Source organism: Limulus polyphemus, unplaced genomic scaffold (assembly GCF_000517525.1).
Source record: "Limulus polyphemus unplaced genomic scaffold, Limulus_polyphemus-2.1.2 Scaffold369, whole genome shotgun sequence".
Lineage (NCBI taxonomy): Eukaryota > Metazoa > Arthropoda > Merostomata > Xiphosura > Limulidae > Limulus > Limulus polyphemus.
The window spans coordinates 40240-62068 of record NW_013665979.1 but is presented as its reverse complement, the minus strand read 5'-3'; the positions used below and the strand labels follow the sequence as shown (position 1 = coordinate 62068).

At 29.3% G+C, this 21829-nt stretch overlaps 1 protein-coding gene across 2 annotated transcripts in view; it reads left to right on the top strand.

Annotated features, from left to right (window-relative positions):
• LOC106457752 (CDC42 small effector protein 2-like) overlaps positions 1-21829 on the top strand; it is a 91955-nt gene that overhangs the window by 51474 nt on the left and 18652 nt on the right. Inside the window, exons 3-4 of one of the 2 annotated variants that reach the window (XR_002610245.1) lie at positions 6924-7111; positions 19788-19880. Coding sequence is in view for 1 of the 2 variants with exons in the window: in XM_013917198.2 (XP_013772652.1) it covers positions 7055-7111; positions 19788-19895 (165 nt within the window). In the remaining variant the exon portion in view is untranslated. Of the gene's footprint in view, positions 1-6923; positions 7112-19787; positions 19896-21829 lie in introns of both variants that reach the window. The other variant, XM_013917198.2, reaches the window with a different exon arrangement.

Sequence of the window (21829 nt, the reverse complement as noted above, 5' to 3'; positions counted from 1 at the left end):
CGAATGTTGTAGAGGCAGTAAATATAAGTGAGTTTAAGAAAAAGCTTGATAAGTATATGATTGATAAGGGCTGGCTTTAAGATTCCTTTTCTTTAATTATTTTAATTTAGTTTAGAGGATGGAACAGCCAAGATGGACCAATAGGTCACATGTTGTCCCAAAACATTATGTTATTTAAAACAATGAACAGAAACTTACATCAGTTAAGTGAATAAATAACAACAGACATATAAATTTTGGAAAATCAAACACCAACAAGTTTGTTCTGTCTGCTAAACATACACCATGCAAAGCCAAAACAACATAATTAATAGTATAACAATGAAAAAGGGCAATGCTTTTTATTTACAGTGAAGTAAAATCAATATTAAAAAAAGCACAACCTATGTAACTCTATACAGAACTACTGAGGTTAAAAGACAGGCCTGTTACATTCTGTCATAAGTGCTTTGGTAAAATTTTAACTTTTAATGTCAGCAATGCTCCTGATTATGGCAGTATAATTTTTGGAATATACTACTTTTTTCATTGTTGGACTCATTAATTGAGTATATTCAATAACTCAATTATTCTCAAAAGTTTACTATAAAAAACGTATAATGCTAGAAACTAAGTATCGATATCAGGGATGAGCAGAGCACCGATATGGTGTTGTCTAGCTTTCTCCTAAACAACAAACATAATGGCAATATTTCAATTAGTTGCACAGTGGAATTACTGAAATTAATATAATAATCAGAATCCCTAATTTTAATTACTTGATTATTTTTATGAGTCATGAAACTAATAGATAAAGCTGAATAAACTTGAAGTAAATAAAAAAAAGAGATAATTATGAACAATTGTAATGACAACATTTCAATTACCGAACAGCTGGGATAATTCAAAATACTAATAATCAAAAACATTAGTTGATTATGTTTGTGATATTAATTGATTTAATGGGAATTTTAATTAAACAATTATTTTATCAATTCATTAAGTTAACTGCCCAGTTCTACTTCAGTATGTAAGAAAGAAAGAGACCTGCAGATGCCCAAGATAACAAGAGTTAATATTTAGTCATGATATACATGGGTAGCTGCTATGGTCAAAAGTTAAGGATACTACTTCAGCAACATTTTCCAAAAACTAATGTTATGATAGCCTCTCCAACAAATATCAAACATAACAAAAACAGAAAGCCATTCAAATTATACTTATAAGTGCCAACCAATGTGCATTAATAGTTTGTTTTTTCCCAATTTTTATTTATAATTGGCTTTATCATAGAGTTGGCAGAGTCGATATGTAGGGATGTCCAAGGTACTCAATACACATAACACAAATATGAATGCCCAAAATCAACAATGACAGAAAATTTTACTTTAAAAAGATGGTTGCCACTCACTTTAATTTCTTTCTCTACCCAGCAAGACCAAAAACAAGGCAAGAAACCATCGCTAAGATACCAAACCAGGAAGTGATCAACCCACCAAATTGTTCATTTTTCTTTTTATTGTTTCAGTTGAGATAACTCTATAACTACTTTATCACTTATAATAAAGAATTTAAAAATATACCTATGTGAAAATAATGGAAAAATGTCCATATTGTAGGAGACAAATATAAATATTAAATTCCAAGAGAAATAATGTAAAAGAATATACAAATATGTTAGCTGCTTTTAGTTTTTAATCCTTGTATTTAAATTACTACTAGAAAACAGTCAAATCCATGTCTTGGTTATATTTATATTAAAACATATAAAATATATTCCATACAAATAAAATTCATAAACACTAGAATTACAGACCATTTTATCACAGCCCTTAATATTAATTTAGAAAATAAAGCTATGTATAAAGTTAATGATACTTTACATAATAATGAAGTATTGAAAATAAATTACAAAAGTTCAAAACAATAACAAAACAAACTGATTTAAGCAATATCTATAAAATATGGAATATACAAGATGCATATTGTTACGTCTCCGTTCGTTAGTTAATTAATTTTCTGTAAATTCGTTCAAACGAAACTTTAGCGACATAAGTCCTTTCTTAAATAAAACTGGTTTATTCTTTCCGAATACAACTTTACGATACACTTAATTTCAATAATCGCTCTATAACAACACTATAATTCACGTCTCACGTGGCCAACAATATTTTGTCCGCATACATTCAATTACTCATTACACTGTTGTCCCGTCACGTTTTGAACGTCTTATATATACAAGACTAACACATGTCTAGTAAATGCTAGGGCATTCGTGAAGGAACAGGATATTTCTAGAAAGACGTGGCGTGATACTAGTCACGTGACCTAGCTGATGCAACAATATAAAGATTTTATTATCAAATTAAAAAATATAATTACATCATTTATGGAATATGTCAAAATAAATGGAGAAAAAAAAGTTAAAACCATGGAAAACAAACAGATTTTTATAATGTATAGAAATATAAAAAAATTGCCAACCTATAACGAATTGGTGGTGCTACTATAGCGTGAGGTCTACCACCATATGTCGCCTACCCAGGTCTATCAAACATGTATAAAAATGTATCAAATTAAGTGTTTATCGCTAAAATAAATGTATGGAAATGTGTGATACATTTTTATACATGTTTGATAGACCTGGGTAGGGTGACATATGGTGGTAGACCTCATGCTATAGTAGCACCGAATTAACTTTGTCTTTAATGCCTATTGAACTGTGAGGAAAGTCAAGGGTAAAGTTTTTCCTTTTAATAGATTTTCAAAGGGAAGGTGATTACTAATGGAAGAATAGTACTTAAATAATGGTTTCTTTCATTAAAAATGTTATTAATAAAGTAATAAAGAAATCCATATATTGACCAGTTTCTTTAATTGTTGATGGTAAGATTTTTTTTTATTGACTATATTAACAAAGAATTATTAAAACTTGTTTTTTTGAAATTCAAGACACTGAGGAAGTTCATCATTATTGTAAGTTTGCCAGTGTGGTTCATGTTTTAAAAAAAGGTTAAGGGATTATCCACAAAACAACAGGCCAATTACATTGACTTTTATTACTAGCAAGGTGCTGTATTTTATTGGCAGTCAACTAACAATTGTCAGCATGCTTTTAAGAAAAAAAAGGTGCTCTTACTTTACCAGCTTAGGTTTTGTATAAGAGTTAAATTATTTTAAATCATTGTTGTTGTTTTTTGAGTTAAATAGAATTCAAATACTTTCTTTTCTATATCCAGTTTTAATAAGAATGTTATATATGAACAATAAAAAAGGTGCTCCTTTGAATGTGATTCAACAGTTGACTATTTTCTGTAGATGGAAATAAATCCTTTAAACCTACCAAAAGTTAGAGAGAGAGCACTCGTGACTCACAAGACATTTAAGATTTTATAAGAACTCATGAAAATAAATATCTCATGTAGATTACTGTCATGATTAGTAAGTGTAAACTTGTTTGCACTAAGGAAGCAATGAAATAAGCTGAAAAAATATACAGTGACAGGACTTCATTGTTAAACAATGTAAAACAAGGATAAAATTATATGTAGTATAGCAAACAGGTCTAAAAAATTATATAACAAATACCCATCATTTTTTGAAGTTGTTTTTATAATTTATTTTTTTTTTGGTAATAAATTTTGTTCCCTCTCAGGAAGAAAGTACAAGTTTGAACCAAACAATTTTAAATGTAAACGTAATATGAATATAACATAAAATTTAAATAGATTAAAATATTTATCTTTCAAAAATTATTTGTATAACAGGTAACTGTTATTAATTCTGACATTTTCTAGACAAAAATGTTAACCCAAAGCCATTGTTTTGTTTTTTCAAATTGTTATTTATAACTTGTGCATTGCAGCTGTTTGAATGGGTTCAATGTATATATTTCAGTAGTAGTGATCTTGTTACAAGTGCTTCTTATCTATAGACTAGTGTGAGATGAGCACTATATAGAGTATTTGTTGTATCCAGTTTTCAACTAGTAGTAATAATAAGCTGTAAACAGAAACATTTGGTTCTGTATATACACACTGCTACTGTATGTGATGTTTATGCAGCTACATCCTGGTCAGCCAGAAAAACATTAATTACTAGTACTTCTCTTGCTTGCCAGATGGCTTTCAGTCATGTTTTTACAACAGATCTTCAAGTGTTATGGGGCAGGTGGAGAAACTGTCTTGATATTTTGTGAAAAGGATTTACTATTAATAAATCTCGTTTTTGCTGTTTTTTCTATTCAAACTTGGGGGAATTTTTTAAAATCTTTAAAGTTTTAAAGTTTTTTTTTTAAACATAAAAATTGAAATTGAATTTATTTTCAAATCAACAAATAAATTGTTATTCCTTGATATTTGGTAGCAACAGTTGATTTTTCATAGCCAGATAACTTTTATCCAGATGCTTTGTTTTTTATTCTAGGTATCTTTTTATAATTATCTTAAATGGTACATTTGCTTTTGAAAGAGAACTGTTTACTAGACAGGAATAATGATGTTATGAAATATGAATTTTCTTGAAGTAATAGCTTTCAAATGTTTTGTGATCTCTGGTGTGTTTGTACATATACAATAAATAAAATAACTTTGTTGCTTAGCGATACTATAATACATAATGATTTCCTTTCCATCATTCAACTATATTAACCCGACAATGTTAGGTAAATCATGTGAAACTGTTTTTTGAAAACTAAAAAAGTTTTAAAACATATTGCTTGTTTTATCTGTAAACAAAACTTTAATAATAACTTTGAGCATTTAAAATGCAAAATTACTTAAAACCAGTTTAATTTCATTTAAAATACTTAGTCCTTAACTCTGTTTATGGTGACTTTGGTGTGAATCTGATCCTATAATGTTCATGAAGCGTAATCTATAGTGGTAGGTCATATTTCCACTAATGATGGGAAAATCCAATCTCTAGTATGTGCATGAGTGGCTGACTTGTAACTAATCTTGTAACACATACAGAAATGCAAAAACAACACTTTTAACGTGGACAAGTTTGTTTTTATTTATTATTATACCAAGTTTAAAATCATGATCATAAAAAAAACTTGCAAATTTTTTGCAAGTCTAGATTTTTTTTCACAATTTACGAGATTGAAAATAAGAGGAAAGTGACATAATAAATTTCTTAACAGTAGCACCAGAGTTGTGTACCAGATTAGCATCTTTTTTATTTGTGTACATGTATGTATGAAATTTGTGGCTACAGATAAATAGTGCATAAAACACTTGAATTTAAAACACAGTTATAACTTAAAGTACTGGTGTATGTGTGTGTGTTCTTGAGGGAAAAACAATTGAATGAAATTTATCACATACCAAATGTGATTCATTAGATAAGCAGTAGTAGTACTTATTTATTCTATTGACCTTTAATCAATGTATCAGTCAAATTGCAAACTGAATAAACCTTTTCAACATTTAAAGTAATGCCTTTTGGGTTACAAAAATCTTTTTTTTTAACATTAAAGTTTTTAAAATGAATGTTATTTAATGATAAAGAATTAAAGCAGAACCTGCATTACCAAACCAACCTTCATATTTATTAGATTTTATTAAAATCCTTCCGCATCTTTAACTTCCATATAAGTAAAAAAATTGGAATACTTTTGTAGTGCTAAGTTATGAAGAGAGCTTCAAATAACATTGAGCAGATTTATTGCAAATGATAATGGCAACTATTTTGCTTTAATTTAGAATTAAATAGGTTTGTAAACAAGTATTAAAAACGGCTGAAATTTCAGGCCTTGTTTGTGGTATTATAACACTTAGATTTGACACAAACCCATGAATATATGTCCTGTTTTCAATCTGAACATAATTTAAGCTATGTATCTTGTCTGTATGTTGTTGTGAAAATGTACGTTATATAAGGTACATAATTATATTGAAACTGTTGAGTTTGAGCATTATTAAACAAGAATTTAATCAAACTTTACTATTTATCTATAAATGTTTTGAACATTAATAGTAAATCTGTTAACTAGTAGGCTCAAAATAAAATCTGTACTTATATCTGGAAGTATTATGGATGTCCTCTAATTGCACAGCATAAATGATGGAATTCTTAGGTAACTTACTGTATTTATTAAGTACAAACAGTTGCATTGATTAGGAAGAAAACCTCTCATCAGAAGGAATTTATTGGAACAAATACAATATAAATATAATAGCACTAATGTAATTTAAAACTGAATAAATACAAACCAATAAAAAAACTTGAACTTGCTTTTTTATCATGATTAGTTATTTAATTATCAGATTATCTAATACTTAAACTTGTGACATTTAATCTCATAAATTTTATTTTGTTTTATTCAAAACAGGATTTTGACAACTCAATTAAAAACTAAAATATGCATGTTTTGTTGGTATTTGAGAGAATTATCCCACATTTAGTTCAACAAAATTACATTAACAGCTTAGCAAATGAATTAGTGTGTGTGTTATGCTTTAGGAATAGGATATGAGGTGGGAGGTAAGTATTGAGCTTTCACTAAGCTAAAGAAAAATCTTCAAAGAGAATGATTTTCAGACATTTGTTTACAATACTCAAACTGTAGATTACTACTGTAAGTTTTTTTTTTTTAACTACTTACATGTCTGAAACTTGGTTTTTTATAATTCTTAATTTGATATTTCATTTTTATAAGTGGGTTCCCTCTTTACACAAATTGTTGAGATTGTGTAAAAATTCTGAAAAAGTGGATAAGTATTTTTCAAACTCAGTTTCTTTGGTTTTCCAATTTCCTCAACAAAATAATGACTCAAACTTCTTAGATGGAATACTTAATATGAGTTTGCATTTTCCTTAAAACTGAAAATAGTTTTCAGATAGTTTATAGTAGGTTACATAACTAACTGAAAATATGTATTGTTGATTAAGTTTCAAATGCAAACTTCTTTTAATTTTATGCTTATTTCTTATTACAGATGATCTAAGACAAATTGAACTTAGCTTCATTTGCTAAAGACAAGAAGATCATACTGTGGAGGGTAGCTCTCCACATTCTCCTTTATTTGGAACTGGTTCTGTGTGAAAACTTCCTGCAGTATTTGTCACAATGAGTGAGATTTGGGTACAATGCTTTACATGTTGCATGACAGAACAGCCTCCTCCCGTAAGTAGTGTGTATTTTAAAATCTCTTGTGATTCATTTTACCAGTTTATATAATGTGTGTGTGTGTATTAATTATCAAAACAGGCCTTAACAACTACAGGAAAAATGTTGTATATACTAAGAAAAATCACTGGGGCATGGACTGTAATGTGATTTTTTTTTTTAAATGTTAATTTCATCACTGATCTGTGGTGGTATGCTGTGTTCATTTTAAAGAGAAAATTTGACATTTGTACTATTTGGCATATAATGTTCTGTGTATCTAGCATTAAGTTATTTTTTGTCCTGTTTAATATATGCCAAATTTGATTTCATTATTGTGGAGCTCTTCATAGTTAAAGAGTTCTTTATGCTGGATGCATTTCATTATGAATAAAGTTAAGTTTTAAAAGGTTGTTGCTTATATCATATTTTCTATGGTAAAGGGTGTTTATTGCAGTATTTACTTGCTCTTTGTTAACCCTTCCGTTATGGGCTGTGTGGAATCCACCCAGCTCGTAACCATAAAAGTATCCATGAGAGTAATTGTACTATGATTTTTCATAAATTCAGCACATCTTTATAAAGTTTTGCAGGTTATTGATAAACATTACAAGGTTTTGGTACACAAAATATCAGGTTATTAAATTAAGTATTAAGATTTGTTAAAGATTTTCTCGTAAACCTTTTTTCTTTCAGAATATTGACTATCCAACATGCAAAGCAATTTTGATTTTCAGATTAAAAATACTTTAATGCATTAGAACATTTTCAAATTTCACTTTATATTCTCCAGATAATTATAAATTTTTTTTGTTAAAAAAAACTATTTAATTTATTTTTACAAGTGTATCTCTATTTGGGTTTGGCCAATTTGACCGACCTCATAACCACCATAAAAATTAGGAAATAGAAATAAATTATGCTTTTTTTTCGTTGTACAATGACTACAAATTATAACACAAACACAATTTTAGTCTAACTTAAATCTCATAATGTTATACGTTCATATATATATTTATTATTGTTATTATGTTGACCTTCCAACTGTGCCTGGCTAACAATACAGAAGTTACAATGATGCAGTGCACGTGCACTTGTATCCAATAATATATAACTGACCTTTAGTCTTTACAAAGTGACTTGTTTTGGCTGTGTTTTAGTGAACTAGTATTTTGTAAAATACAGTCGCATTTCAACTATTATACATACATTAAGAGCTTATTTGTAAATAGAAATAAACTTATTTTTCTTAAAACGTAGAACACTAAGTATAGTAAAGCAAACAATTATCTCTTCTAGTTACGACTTTTGTACTCATTTGCCACTTGTCGTAGGTTGCTAAGCCTTATGAAATTTCCCACATGGAGGATGAAAAAAATAAATTTTTTTAGGTTTTATATATACATTTTAACTAACCAAAAAAATCATAAATTACTATATTGATACCATAGAATTCCACTATAATCTATCAAGTGCAGTAACTAAGCTGTATTGGGGTCTAAAAAACTGAAATTTCGAGTTCACTAAAGACTTGCCTCATCATTTGAAATCTTGTGTAAAAAGAATGAAATTAGCACAATAACAAGTCAAAATGGCTGAGAAAACCACTAGGAGGATATTCTGAGCTTTTGATTGGTTATTCATGTCATGTATAGAAGTTGTTTGGAACGAGTTGTTTGATTTAGTACAGGAGCAATTTCTTACGAAATAGAAAAGATAAGACATTCTTATTTTATATTCTAGTTTGTCAATATCAGTAGTTTGAATTCTTAATTCATACAAAACTGTATATTTTGTATTTTAACATCACAAACATCCAATTTGAACCAGTGCTGCATACAACATAGCACACAAAAATTGATGTTTAGCTGTGTTTTTAATGTTTACTTTTAAATTAAGAAATTAACTAATGTATAATACTAAAATATGACTTATAATCTACAAAATGATACCAAACTTATTGACATAGATTCATAAAATATTAGTTCAACAAATGCAATAACATGACCTTTGACATGTCGAGATAGGGTTAAAGGGTATTTTTGTCATGTGGAGTTTAAATTTGCATCATTGCTAAAGGATCTTATTATTGTGAAATGATCAACTTCTGGAATTATTTTCTTTGATAAAGAGTTGATTGCGTATTGTATCTCTTTAAGTGGTTCTGTTTCCATTTTCATACACAGACTTACAGATGTGAGAGTAAGTTAATCCACTCTTTGAGCAAAGTGAGAATTTAAAGTTTATTAGTTTTTAAATTAGTAAATGAAGTCAAGAGGGAGAAAATTGTGGTGTGTGTGTGTGTGTGTGTGTGTGATATATATATATATATATATATTAGTCTTATTCAAAATTATAGCGAGATGTGGGTGCTCTGGCCCACAGCATTCCACATCTATATTGTCCTACAGTTGCAGGAATGTGACTGCTCTCCAAAGAAACATAAAATGAAAATAAGTTACTTCCACTGGGAAGTAAGTAAGGCAACCTTACTTCCTGAAATTGGCATTCCAGTCCTCATTATAGTAGTAAAGGCTGAAATTAATAGATTAATTAGTATACAATAGACAAATTATACTGGTATAAAAGTATGCAACAAATTAGTATAGCTTTTATTTTTGTTTATTCTTCTTTTTTTAACATGTGAAACTAGCGAATAGAGGTTAACACTAGTAGATGGGGTATCCCCACCACACTGTGTGTCCTACTTCTGTAGTCATCTCTAAAACCCCGGTGCACATCTTGTATCTTACATTGTAGCCTGTGTTCTAGTGCTCTTTTTAATATGTGCAACAGTTTTTGTTCTAATTGTTAGAAACTATTTTGATAATTAAAATGTTTTTTTCATCATAGATTTGGTTTTGCTGTTTTTAATGCATGTGTGTGTGTGTGTGTGTATTGAGAGAGAAAGATGACTTGTAAAGTATTATAAAACAAAGTGTTTGCTTAAATGTATGTTAAAGAACAATTAACTAGGCTTAACTAAATACATTTTTATTAGAGGGCAAACTTCAGAATTTTGTTACTATATCCTTTTTTTCTTTTTTACCTAAAATTCTTTAAAATATTTATTTTCTACTGAGGAGTTGGAAATCATATATGCATATTAATTCCTTTGTATTATGCATTTGTTTTCCAAACAAGATAGATTGAAAATGCATTTTCAGGTGTTGCTCAACAACAAATAAATTTATCACAAGTCTTTATCACTGTAATCATCTTAAACTTGTGTATACATGACATTCACAGATATGTTTTTCATCTTTTCAGAAGAACAAAAGAGTATGTGTATTATTTTGTTTTTTGTTAATTATGGGATTTTATTTTCCATAACACTGTCTGGATGATAAATGTTACACTTGCATGAAGCCTTTCCTTCAAATTTATTATAGAAAAACTGTCTTTACGTAAAAGCATCATATACATACCATGTCAGTCATGAGCTTTACCCTCTGATTAGTTTTGTGTAGGGTATGTACTCATTTACAAAAGCAAGAAACGCCTTTCAGTGGTAGCTGTTTTATTGTAGTATTCAGTTTCCAGTCTATATGGCTATTTGTAGAAAGTATTTTCTATAGATGAATTATAGTACGAGTCTGTTAGTTCAAGTTATTGGATTTTCAAGGAACAGTAGTCTAAAACTTTTTCCTGTAAATACTAGGAAATAGGAAGTTACAAATAATGAACTAACACACTGAAGTTAAATTCATTAATAGTTTTATTAATGTGGGATAGTAAACACCAAGTTTGACTTTTCTTTTTTATTCTTGTAAGTATTAAAAAGCTATTAAACAAACTTAGTTATGAGTCACCTGCTGTGTGTGACTACATAAATCTGTTTGATACTTTCCAAAGCATATGATTTTCTCATTTCAAACAAAAATTATTTGAAAATAATTTTAGTGTGGTAAGGTAATATTAGTATTCTGAGCAATCAACTTAATCTTTGTGTATCTGAGTATTTTTAATAAGTTTTATTATAGTAGTCAGTGACCATAATTTTTAAAGAAACTTGTGTACATTTAAAAATTTTTAATATAAAACCCTTTTTCTTATCAAGACATTTGTCAATGTGTTATCATAAACTGTTTAGTATGCCATTATATCACCGTTATGACCTTCAGGAAAATGCTTGACGTTAAGAACGACATGTAAACCCATACATTTTGTGATCCAATTTAATGTGAACTAAAACTTTATTGTTGAGCATGGCCAAATATCTAATGGTAGAGAATTTTTTTCTTCTTCTTCAGAAAAACAAGTTTTGCTTGGTAAATCATTTTGTGGCTGTGCTTTCTCCACCATATTTACCAACCACTCATTATACTAGGGCAATTAACTGATCAGTATAAAGAACTACCTATGAGCATAAATTACGTAGATTAGTGTCACATAAAATAATGAACAAACCAAAATTAATGTTAACAGTTATAATTTTCAGTTATTCCAACTTGTTTAAGTCTCATGTTAGAATAATCAGTTATCAGTTTCCACTAATTGCCCAGTTCTATCTCTCGTCAGTAACAAAGGAATAAAATTGGATATCCAGTGCAATTATTTCACCGATTGTACAATAAGCTATTTAGTATATAATGATAATTAATGTCTTGTGTAACACAATTGAGTGGTTTGTTTTGTGGTTATCCTAGCACTTGAGACCACACTTAGTGTTAGATTCAGCAGACTTTAAAGTTTTAAAAAAGTTTTTAGTTTTGAGTATCTGTATTTTTTCAGCTTCTTTCTATTTGCTATCACATAAAATTAATGTACTACAGAAGTTTTACATCTTTAAAAATCTCCAATTACTTCAGAGTAATTCTACACAGTTACACGGGACTTTACATTTTTAAACCATTCTTCATGCCACTGGTTGCCATCGTCAGCTAAGTCAGAGTTTGAGATCAATGTATGCATTGCAAGGTTTATTTAGTGTTGTATGTTACAACTCGGTTATATTGTACTTAAAGAAGCATTAAACATATCCACACACACACACACACACACACACACACACACACACACACACACACACACACACACACACACACACACACACACACACACACACACTTATACTGTTCATGAAATTCTTTCATCTCTGTAAAAAAAATGTGTGTGTGTATATATATATTGGCATCTGTTCTTTAAATCTCTCACTACAGGCTCAGTCCCAGGGACCAACCTTGTAACCACTTTGTGCTTGTTATAGTTTTCATCCTATAACTTTTAATACAGTAAGCGTATCTTCAAGAAATTTAGCAGATTATCGGTAAACATTACAAGGCTTTTGTACACAAAATATCAATTTTTTTTTTTATTAAGTCTTAAGGTTTTAAGTAATGATTTCCTTGTGGATTTTTTCTTTTTGAAATTTGATTATCTAACATGCAAAGTATTTTTTTTTTTAAGATCAAAAATTTTTTTATGCATCAGAAAATTGTCAGATTTCACATGCAAAATCTTTATAATGTCCAGATAATTATCAAATGTTGTTTTTAGAAAAAAATGTTATCTGTTGATTTCACTATTGTATCTCTATTTGTGTTTGGTTAATTTGACCAACCTCATAACCACCATAAAAATTAGGAAATAGAAATAAATTATGCTTTTATCATTCTAGAATGACTACAAATTATAACATGAAATCACAAACGTTTAGTCTAAATAGCTCAACTCTCATAACATTTTACACCTGTATGTGTGTTTATTTATTTATTTTTATTTTATTAATCTTTCAGAAGTTGCAATAATGCAGTACATGTGCACTATTATTACTGTATCCGATAGTGTATAACTGGTATTGATTAAGTGACCTGTCTTGGTTTTGTTCTAGTGGACTAGTATTTTGTAAAAAGTCACATTTTGTTATGATACACTACATATGTATATGTTATTACTAGTTACAAATAAGTTCTTAAATTTCAGTAATTTTTCTTGAAACCAGAACATTATATAAAGAAGCATAGAAAACAATGATCTCTTCTACTTACGAACTTGTACTCATTTGATACTTGCATAATTTGCTGAGCTTTGTCAACTTTCCGATGTGGAGGATGTACAACAAAATATTTCTTTTTTGGTTTTATATATGCATCTTGAAATAACAGAATTCCACTTTAATTTTCAGGCTTAATAATTAAGTTATATTTGGATAAAAAAAAAGTTTTTTGAGCTTCATAATGTCTGAGTTTAACATAAAAAGATAGGCTTCCTCACATTAACATTTCACAGAGGCTGAGAAAATCACATGGGGGACATTCTGAACTTTCGATTGGTTATGCTTATATCATTGGGTGAAGTAGTTGTACATATAAGCATGTATTTCATAAAATGGAAGAGGTGGGAGGAGCCACCTTGGTTGATTCATTAACTATAATAATATCTCAGAAAATAAACAAAAATGGTAGGTTCTTATATTTAGCTTGTCTATGTTAGTCATTTGAGTTTCTAATTTATAAGAAACTATAGACTTTATACTTGGACAAGACAGTCATCTAATTTGAACCAAAGCTGCATTCAACCATACCAAGTGACACATCAAAAATCTATTTAGGGTTTTTGTTTTAATATTTACTTTTAAATTAAGATATTAACCAGTGTATAATACTAAAATTTCAATTATAATCTACAATTTGATATCAAACTTATTGATGTACAATCATAAGATAGTAGTCCAATAAAATTTGGAGTATAAGTCTACAAATGTGATGACATGCTCTTTGACCCCTGACTATAGGAAAACCCATTGAGATAGGGTTAAAGTGAAAAAAATTAAGTGGAAAAGAAAGATGTAAAGAGAAGTCTTAACAGGGTCTGGGGATAGAAAAATTTGAGCAGGTTAGTTGTTTGTTTTTTTAAAACAATGCTATGCATGCCCAGGAAAAGCTGGGGATGGGTCTTTTTTCTTTTTTTTTTAAATTCTTCTAACACCTAAATCTAACCATTCTCAACCTCAGTCTTCCACAAAAAAAAAACTTTTACTGATCTTCTCACACCTTTTGACAGTTTCATTCCCTGCAACTACAAATGGATCTATTGCCTTTTGGAAAGAGCTGACAAAATGTTCTAAATATTAGTCTCTACACCATAAAGTTAACTTTCTTCAAAATATTCTAAAAAAGAATGGTTACCCAGAAAATCTGTGACACAAAATAATACACCAGTTTTTTGAATGATACGTAAGAAAAATGTCCCTCTATTCCTACTGTCCCAAAGTGTACCATCCAGCTTTCCCTTCCGTTCCTGGGCAACCATAGCATTGTTTGAAAAAGCAAGTAACTAACTCAGTCAAATCTTTCTGCCCCCAGATTCAGAGATAAGACTTTGTCTTTAGATCTTCCTTTTAATTTAACAGTTTCTTTCACTTTATTGTGATGTGTGATAGCTGCCAGGTTATCTGTATAGGCAAAACAACTTGCTGTTTAAAAGTAAGAATGTGTGAATATTATAAAATCTTGTGTTTAAAGTATTATTGAATCCTATTCAGTCTGTAACTTGTTCAAAATGTTTCCAGAATTTCATATTCATGTTTATACCAAGTTATGTCCCACAGTTTCTAATATCCTGTGAAACTAAAGAAACCACTTAAATAAAATACTAGTCTGTTATCTGATTGGAACACTATCTGCTACATTTCTAAAAATATTGATTTTTGGTTTATAAATTGAAAAAATAATATTTTGTGGGTTAACCTAGGTTTATTATTGTTTTTCTGTGTTAAGCTTACTAAGGAACCTTTATGTAAATGAAACAATCATCCAGCTGTGAATTTTTTTTAGTGTTAAGTCCAATAACTATTATGAGAAGTGTTTGAACAACCTACCAAGCCAAATGAAATTTTTCTGAGTTAAATGTAAGAATAGATTAAAGAAGATTTGTACATGGAATAAAACACCCACGTGTGCAGCCAACTACACTGAAAGTTGCTTGTCTGGTAGGCATAGTGAGACTACTGATTTCTTTGTTGCAATACCTATATGTTTGTTTTTCACTATATTTCACACATACAGTTTTGTTGGAAGATGTACACATTCAAAAAGTTTGTTACAGCCTAACAATTACTAAAACCTACTTAGTATATGAAAACCAATTGTTTACCACATCAGTGTACAACTGAACATCTAAGGATCATAATCTTCTATAGAGGTTACTGAGTTTAGAGCATTTTTCTAACAATGTGTGGATATAAGCAATAATTTTTAGATCAAACACTTCAGTAAGTGAAGATACAACCTTCAGAATGATAATGTAAAAACTATAACACTGCAGATTTCTGAAAGTCTCCCACCCCCAAAAAAGGCTATCCTAGTGATGCTGTAAGTTTGTATAAGTGTAAAAGCTAGAAGTTGTTTAAAAATTTTTTTAAGTTTAGTTCTTCATTAGTTCTAGTGGGTAAAGTCTAAAAGGACTTGATGAGGACTTCCACTAGCAGATAAAAAAAATATATATATATTTTATCCACAAAATAAAACATGAAGTCCAATCTATCATTCAGTTCATCACCTGTCACTGAGTTCTACCAGTTTCAGGGAATACATATAATATAGTTCACCAGTATATGAAGTATAAGCTTGTTTTTCTGAATTGCTCTTGTCCTGGGTTATTGAAGGGTGGAATTCCCCAAAACCAGTATACTTCAGTGGTAAGTCAGATGATAGATGGAGCTTCATATTTATTTTTAGTGTCTTATATAGCTTGCCTGCTGGATAATTTAGAACAGTAAATTAGTTGTATCAATGCTACATATTTTTAAAATCCCATGTAAATATAAGTTCACTGTGTAAGTAAAAGTTAACTGAAAACTCCATACATATAATACTTTATCCAAGTTAATCCTGAGAGGTGATGAAAGCCATTAAACCTTCCATGATAAATTATGTACACAACTTGAAACTTAAAAGTGCAAAATTGCCCTTATTACTACAGCATTATTATTCATAAGAATAAAATAATAATCAGCTGTTTTACTTGTTGTCAATACACAAGTCACTTAAGTACATAAAAGTATCTTAACAGCTTTAAATCACATGCTTGCTGCATCAAGAGAATACCAATTCATACTGCACAATGCATGTTCTCTAGGTTTATTGTAGGAATTGTGTAAATTCATAATTCTGCATTAGTCAGTTTAGTTTTAACACATTCACTATAGTTATAGTATACTAAAGATATCTGTAAAAAAAATATACATTCAAACCAAAACACAGTAAATATATTGCATTTAAAGTTTTATGGAATAACTGATGCATGTACAAAAGTAAATGATATTTTAGTCTGTGGTGAATCTTCTATTAGATGAGAACATTAATGAGACTTAATAAACTACCAAGATTTAACTTGAAATTCTGATAATTCAATATATTGCAGTTCACATCATGTAACTGCTTTAAACTTTATCATGGACATCAACTTGCATAGTTGCATCACTTACTTTGAATACATATTTAAGTTTGTGATTTAATATCCAATTGGAACCTTGCATTGATTCATGCATCTACAGACTAAATGAGTTCCATTGTACATACTGTGTCTTAAAAGTCTCACTGAAAAATAACTAATAAAAGCCAAGTTGTTCTCCTGTTTAAACACATGTCCATAACAAATTTTGTTTGTTTAATAAATAAATGCGTAGGTGGTAGGTTATCTACTAAGAAACATTAGAAGTTCTGAGAAATAATATGTTTATATTCTAACATCTTTTAACTAAACAGACTTAACTGAACTTAAACCATAAAATAACATAGGGCAACATATTTACATATAGTTATCTTGCTAACCTACAATAAGTGTGATAAACCAACATATCATAATTGAAAAGTAGCTAAAGTGCCAATGAAGGTAATTGTACATAAAAAGCTGACTAGGAGTACACAAAATCAACAAATCATGTAATAATTAAAGTACATTGAATTGTCAGTTGGGGTGCCTTTTCTATTTTTGACCATAAACCTAATAATATCTCAAGGTTTGGCCAGACTAAGAAATGTAAATACATATACTAAATTAACCCTGTACATTAATTTTAATTATTAATCAAATATTAGAAGTACTTTGAATATTATAGTGAATAATATTAATTAAATAGTAACATTCAAAATGAAGTATATCATTATATATAAAAAAAAAAAAAAAAAATTCTTTCCTGTAGTCTGTCACTGTTTTCAATCGTCAAGCAGCATTTTTAGTTATGGATGTACATAAGTAAAACAATATTTTGGCATTTGCATTTAGTTTATTCATTTGATGAAGTTTAAAGAAGTGTTATTTAATTCATCAATTAACCTGTGCTCGTCAAGTTGTTGTATTATGTTTTATTCTAATTTATATTATATGATCTTTGCTGTTTTCTTTTCAGGTAAACTTCATACGCAGATATATTTTTTGCATAAGTGTGACAGACTAATAAACATTAAGATCATATACATTAATCATTCCCTTTCTGTCACAGAATAAGCATTCACTCTGTACTGTATATAGGTAAAACATGATGAAAAAGAGTACCATTTACTCAAAAAATTTTCAGCTGAATTAGACTAGTTTTTTTATGTTGAGCACTAACTGATCATATTAGTTCACTGAATGAAGAGAAAATAAAAATGGAAATGTGTTAGCAGGTGAATTTTAAATTGTGAATAATGGAATTTGTATTTGATAATTGACTGTGGATTATCAGTGAAAGCTTTTATATATAGCATTATAGTATTCTTGAAGTCCTTTTATTATCATTATAAGTTTAGGATCTTTTGATTGTTTTATTTGTTATCATTTGATCATTATTTGGTAAAGAAGTGGATTGTTTTGCATTTCATTAAATTTGGGATGTAATTTTGTTGAAGTACTAATCTTTTGATATCAATTGTTTTTGAACTAGTGATTCTCATATAAGTAACTTATTTTGAGACCCTATTTCATTAACCTAGTGATCTAATAATTATTTTCTGGTAAGTATGTGATCTTATTTTCATTCAGTAAGTTGGCTGATTAAAACTATAACTTGGTAAGTTAGTGAGTTAATGAGCTTTTTTGTAATTTAGTGATCTTGGTATTCATTCAGTGTGTCTTTTTAAAACTCATTCTTTTTTAATCAAATCAAAAGATACGTGTAAACCTTGTGTTAGTAAACAGTAAGTTCCTAAATGTAAATAAGTTATCGATGTATGTGTAATGTATTACACTGAGAAAATTGTAAACCCAGTAGTTTAAAGCTTCAGTTTGGTATTAGTACATAATTTTTATTTTACATATGGCCACGTTGATGAAATTTATTATTGAAAAAAAAAAGTCTAATGCTCATAGTGAACTTAGCAGCAGTTATATAGACTTATAAATAATTAATCTCACAGTTGCATTGTATATTAAGAGAGATTAATTAAATATAAGCTGACCACAAAAGATTTTGACACTCATATACTTAACTTCAAAGTATGAAAAAATAAGAGCTAAAAATTACACTTACAATACAACTTGAACAAAATGATGATAATAAAAATAAAATATTTTAAGCCTAAGCCTTCAGGCTTATAACAGTCCTCCTTCAGAAGCATAAATCAAATAAATATATATTTTTGACTTCTGCCTCTGTTATAGGCCTGAGAATTTAGACTTAATAAAGTTTTTATTCTTTATGTACTTAACTGACAAAGTAACTAAGCTAATGAGCATAAGAAGGTTCTGTCCTTACAGTAAACGTAGAAGCTGCATTGGTGCATATTAATCTATTTTTAATTCAACATTAGTAAATAACTTAAATTAATATATTTTGGTGTTGGCTAATTGCCAAATATTTAAACAGTGTGTTTGAAATATAATTAATTTTGATTGAGTTGATGTTCATAAGTCATTGATTTGTGTGTGTGTGTGTGTGTGTGTGGAGCACACTTGGAAAGACTCTCACCTATATAGTTTTGAAATTAAAAATACTAAGTCAAGCAAAAAGTGTGCAAGTTTTAGTTTACAGTAAATAGCAGGCTTAGTATGTGATGTTAGAAGTATTTTCACATTTGGATTTTTTTTTTTGTATGAAAATGTATTATATAAGTCAACTCTTATTTTGTCTTTAGAACTTCACTGTACTTGGTAGAAAATATACACGTGATTGATGGCATAACCCTTACTTAAATTTTAAGCTATTTGTTCAAAACACATGCAATTTGGTAATAAAAGGTGTAATCAGTTCCTTTTTACAATCTTATACTTCCAGTACATAGTGTATAATGGAAGTTTTCCTACGTAACATTATACTGCTTTAATTACTCATAAGTAGTGTACATTCTAGGCTCTCAAAATTGGGCATTTTAGTTTGTGTGTGTTCAGAAATTTTCTTAATAAAATTGAATGTTGTTCAACCCCTTTGAAGTACAAAAAAATATGTTTTACATTATTTAAATCTTTTCATTACATAAGCTTTTACTAGTTTTGCAAGTTTCCTCACAATAAATTTTCCCTGTAGTTTCAGACTTAGTTCTACTGAGTTAAGTTCATAAGTAAAGTACTCAAGTTAATGCAATAACATTGTTCTCTGCATATCTTTTTTATAACTTTACGTTTGTTATACACGACATGACATCATTATCTGGAGTATCATTCAGTGTATAACTGAAATTATGGTTTTAGTTGTGTGCTTACTTAATAATCGAGACAATAATTCTCCTGTAAGTCATTACAAAAGTTAATGGTACCTTGATATCTATTTTAGAAAAGACGAAGAAGGATAGACCGCTCCATGATTGGAAGCCCTACTAATTTCAGGCATACTGCCCATGTAGGTTCTGGTGATGGCAGTGCTCAGGTAAAGTGGTTTTCTGTAAGTATGGTGTCTAGTAGGAGTGATTCAATTCTCTTGGATGAGACAGAAGCTTATAGCTGACATTATCCTATAATCATATCAAGTTTTGGCCTTTTTATACATTTTAATAATGAATGAATGAAAGTCCAGTCTTTACTACAATTCAGTGGTGAAGTATAAAATTGATTAAGAATTAATCCTTAATCCATTGGATTTAGTACTCATAGAACAGAATTTGACCAGTATGAAAGGTACATGTAAATGTCATATTGTAGTGGGATAAGGCAAAGCTTTTGAGAGAAACAAAATAAATTTATCACCTTAATTAGCAAATTGGGTCAAACAGTTGCAGCTGTGGAACCAGTGTTGATCAACATACTGTAAGGCTTCCTGTTAATAAACCTGATGACTTGTAGTCTGATTCTTTGAATAACAACATTATTTCATTTGGGGCAGATTGATTCTTCTCAGTTGAACTTTGTCCAGCTAATTCCCATTTTCACAATATCTGGTTATCCCTTTGTTCCTTTGATATTGTTGGGCTCAAAAATTCATCCTTAGGGTATTGTCTTCTTGATGCATTAACAGCTGTTGACTCCTCACAGTCTTGATTGTAATGATCATGTTTCCCACATTTATAACAGTTCCCTCTTTCTTGTATCCTTTGGGAGGAGTTCATTTTCCATACTTCCTTATGTGTACTTCCTGCCAGTATGTCTTTTTAAGTTACACTTAATGTTTTAGTACTACTAGATTTGATGATGCTGTAACTTCTAGATGGTGTCTTTATTGTTTATTTGTGACTTTAGTGGATTCTAGTTCCATCACCAACTGCAGAATTTCTTTTAAAGATGTACAACTACTTTGCTTCAATTTAATTATTGTATCCTCCTCTGTTATGGCATTATAAATTGATCACGTGCCAACAACTCCATCATTTTACATAGAGCATCTAGTTGAGATGATTAGACAAGCCTCTCCAAATCTATAGCAAGTTCATCTAAAGTTTCTTCTTTCATCCATACCCTATTTCATAACTTTGTTCGAAATAACTCTTTTTAGTATGTCACTCTGAATCTGTTGGATGAGGCAGCTACCAAGGACTTAATTGTTACAGCTCTAAGCTGGAAGATTGCTTAAGGTTTTCTTTCAGAGCTAACTATTACTTGGTTACACCAACAGATGGCATCAATGCATGAATATGTTACACTACTATTAATCAATGATCCAGTGTAAAGGCAGAGCCAATGTTGAGTACTATACCTTTCTCATTGATAAGCTCTCACCTGACATGCATGTAACTAATTCTTCCAATTAGAACTCCTATGTTATGAATTTTTCTCAACAATTGGTCAAGCTAATAATTAAGAATGCACACAAACCAATTATAGTATCCATGTGTCTAGCTGATATTTAGTAATGGATTCAAGTGAATCATAGCATCCTCGGAAACATAAAACCAATAACAGTTAAAATTAATTGCTGCTAATTAACAACACAAATTGCTAATCATCAAATTTATTAGTGATCTTCATAGAATTATTCAATAATATTTAGTTTTCTTGATCTCATAACAATATGATCTGTATTATCTGAAGTATCAATTCTCTGAATTTATACAAGTTTGGGTTGTTTTATAAATTTATCTTTGTTTTTATTGTTTCTTGTGGTAGATATTCCTCACATGCAAATCAAGTATTATGTAGTAAAGCTAAATTTATGGTGTTTGAACTGGATTTTTATTCCAAGTTTCCTTAGCCATGTATACTAAAAATACATGAAGTAAGAATAAACACTCAAATTATTTTCTGATGTTTAGTTCAGTGATAACGTGAAAACCTACACAACTTTACTAGCACAGAGAATGCTTTCCAAACACTTTGTTGGAAATATGATAATCCAATATTTTAAGATGGACCTTTTAATGTACATTACAAAACACTTCAAGTGAA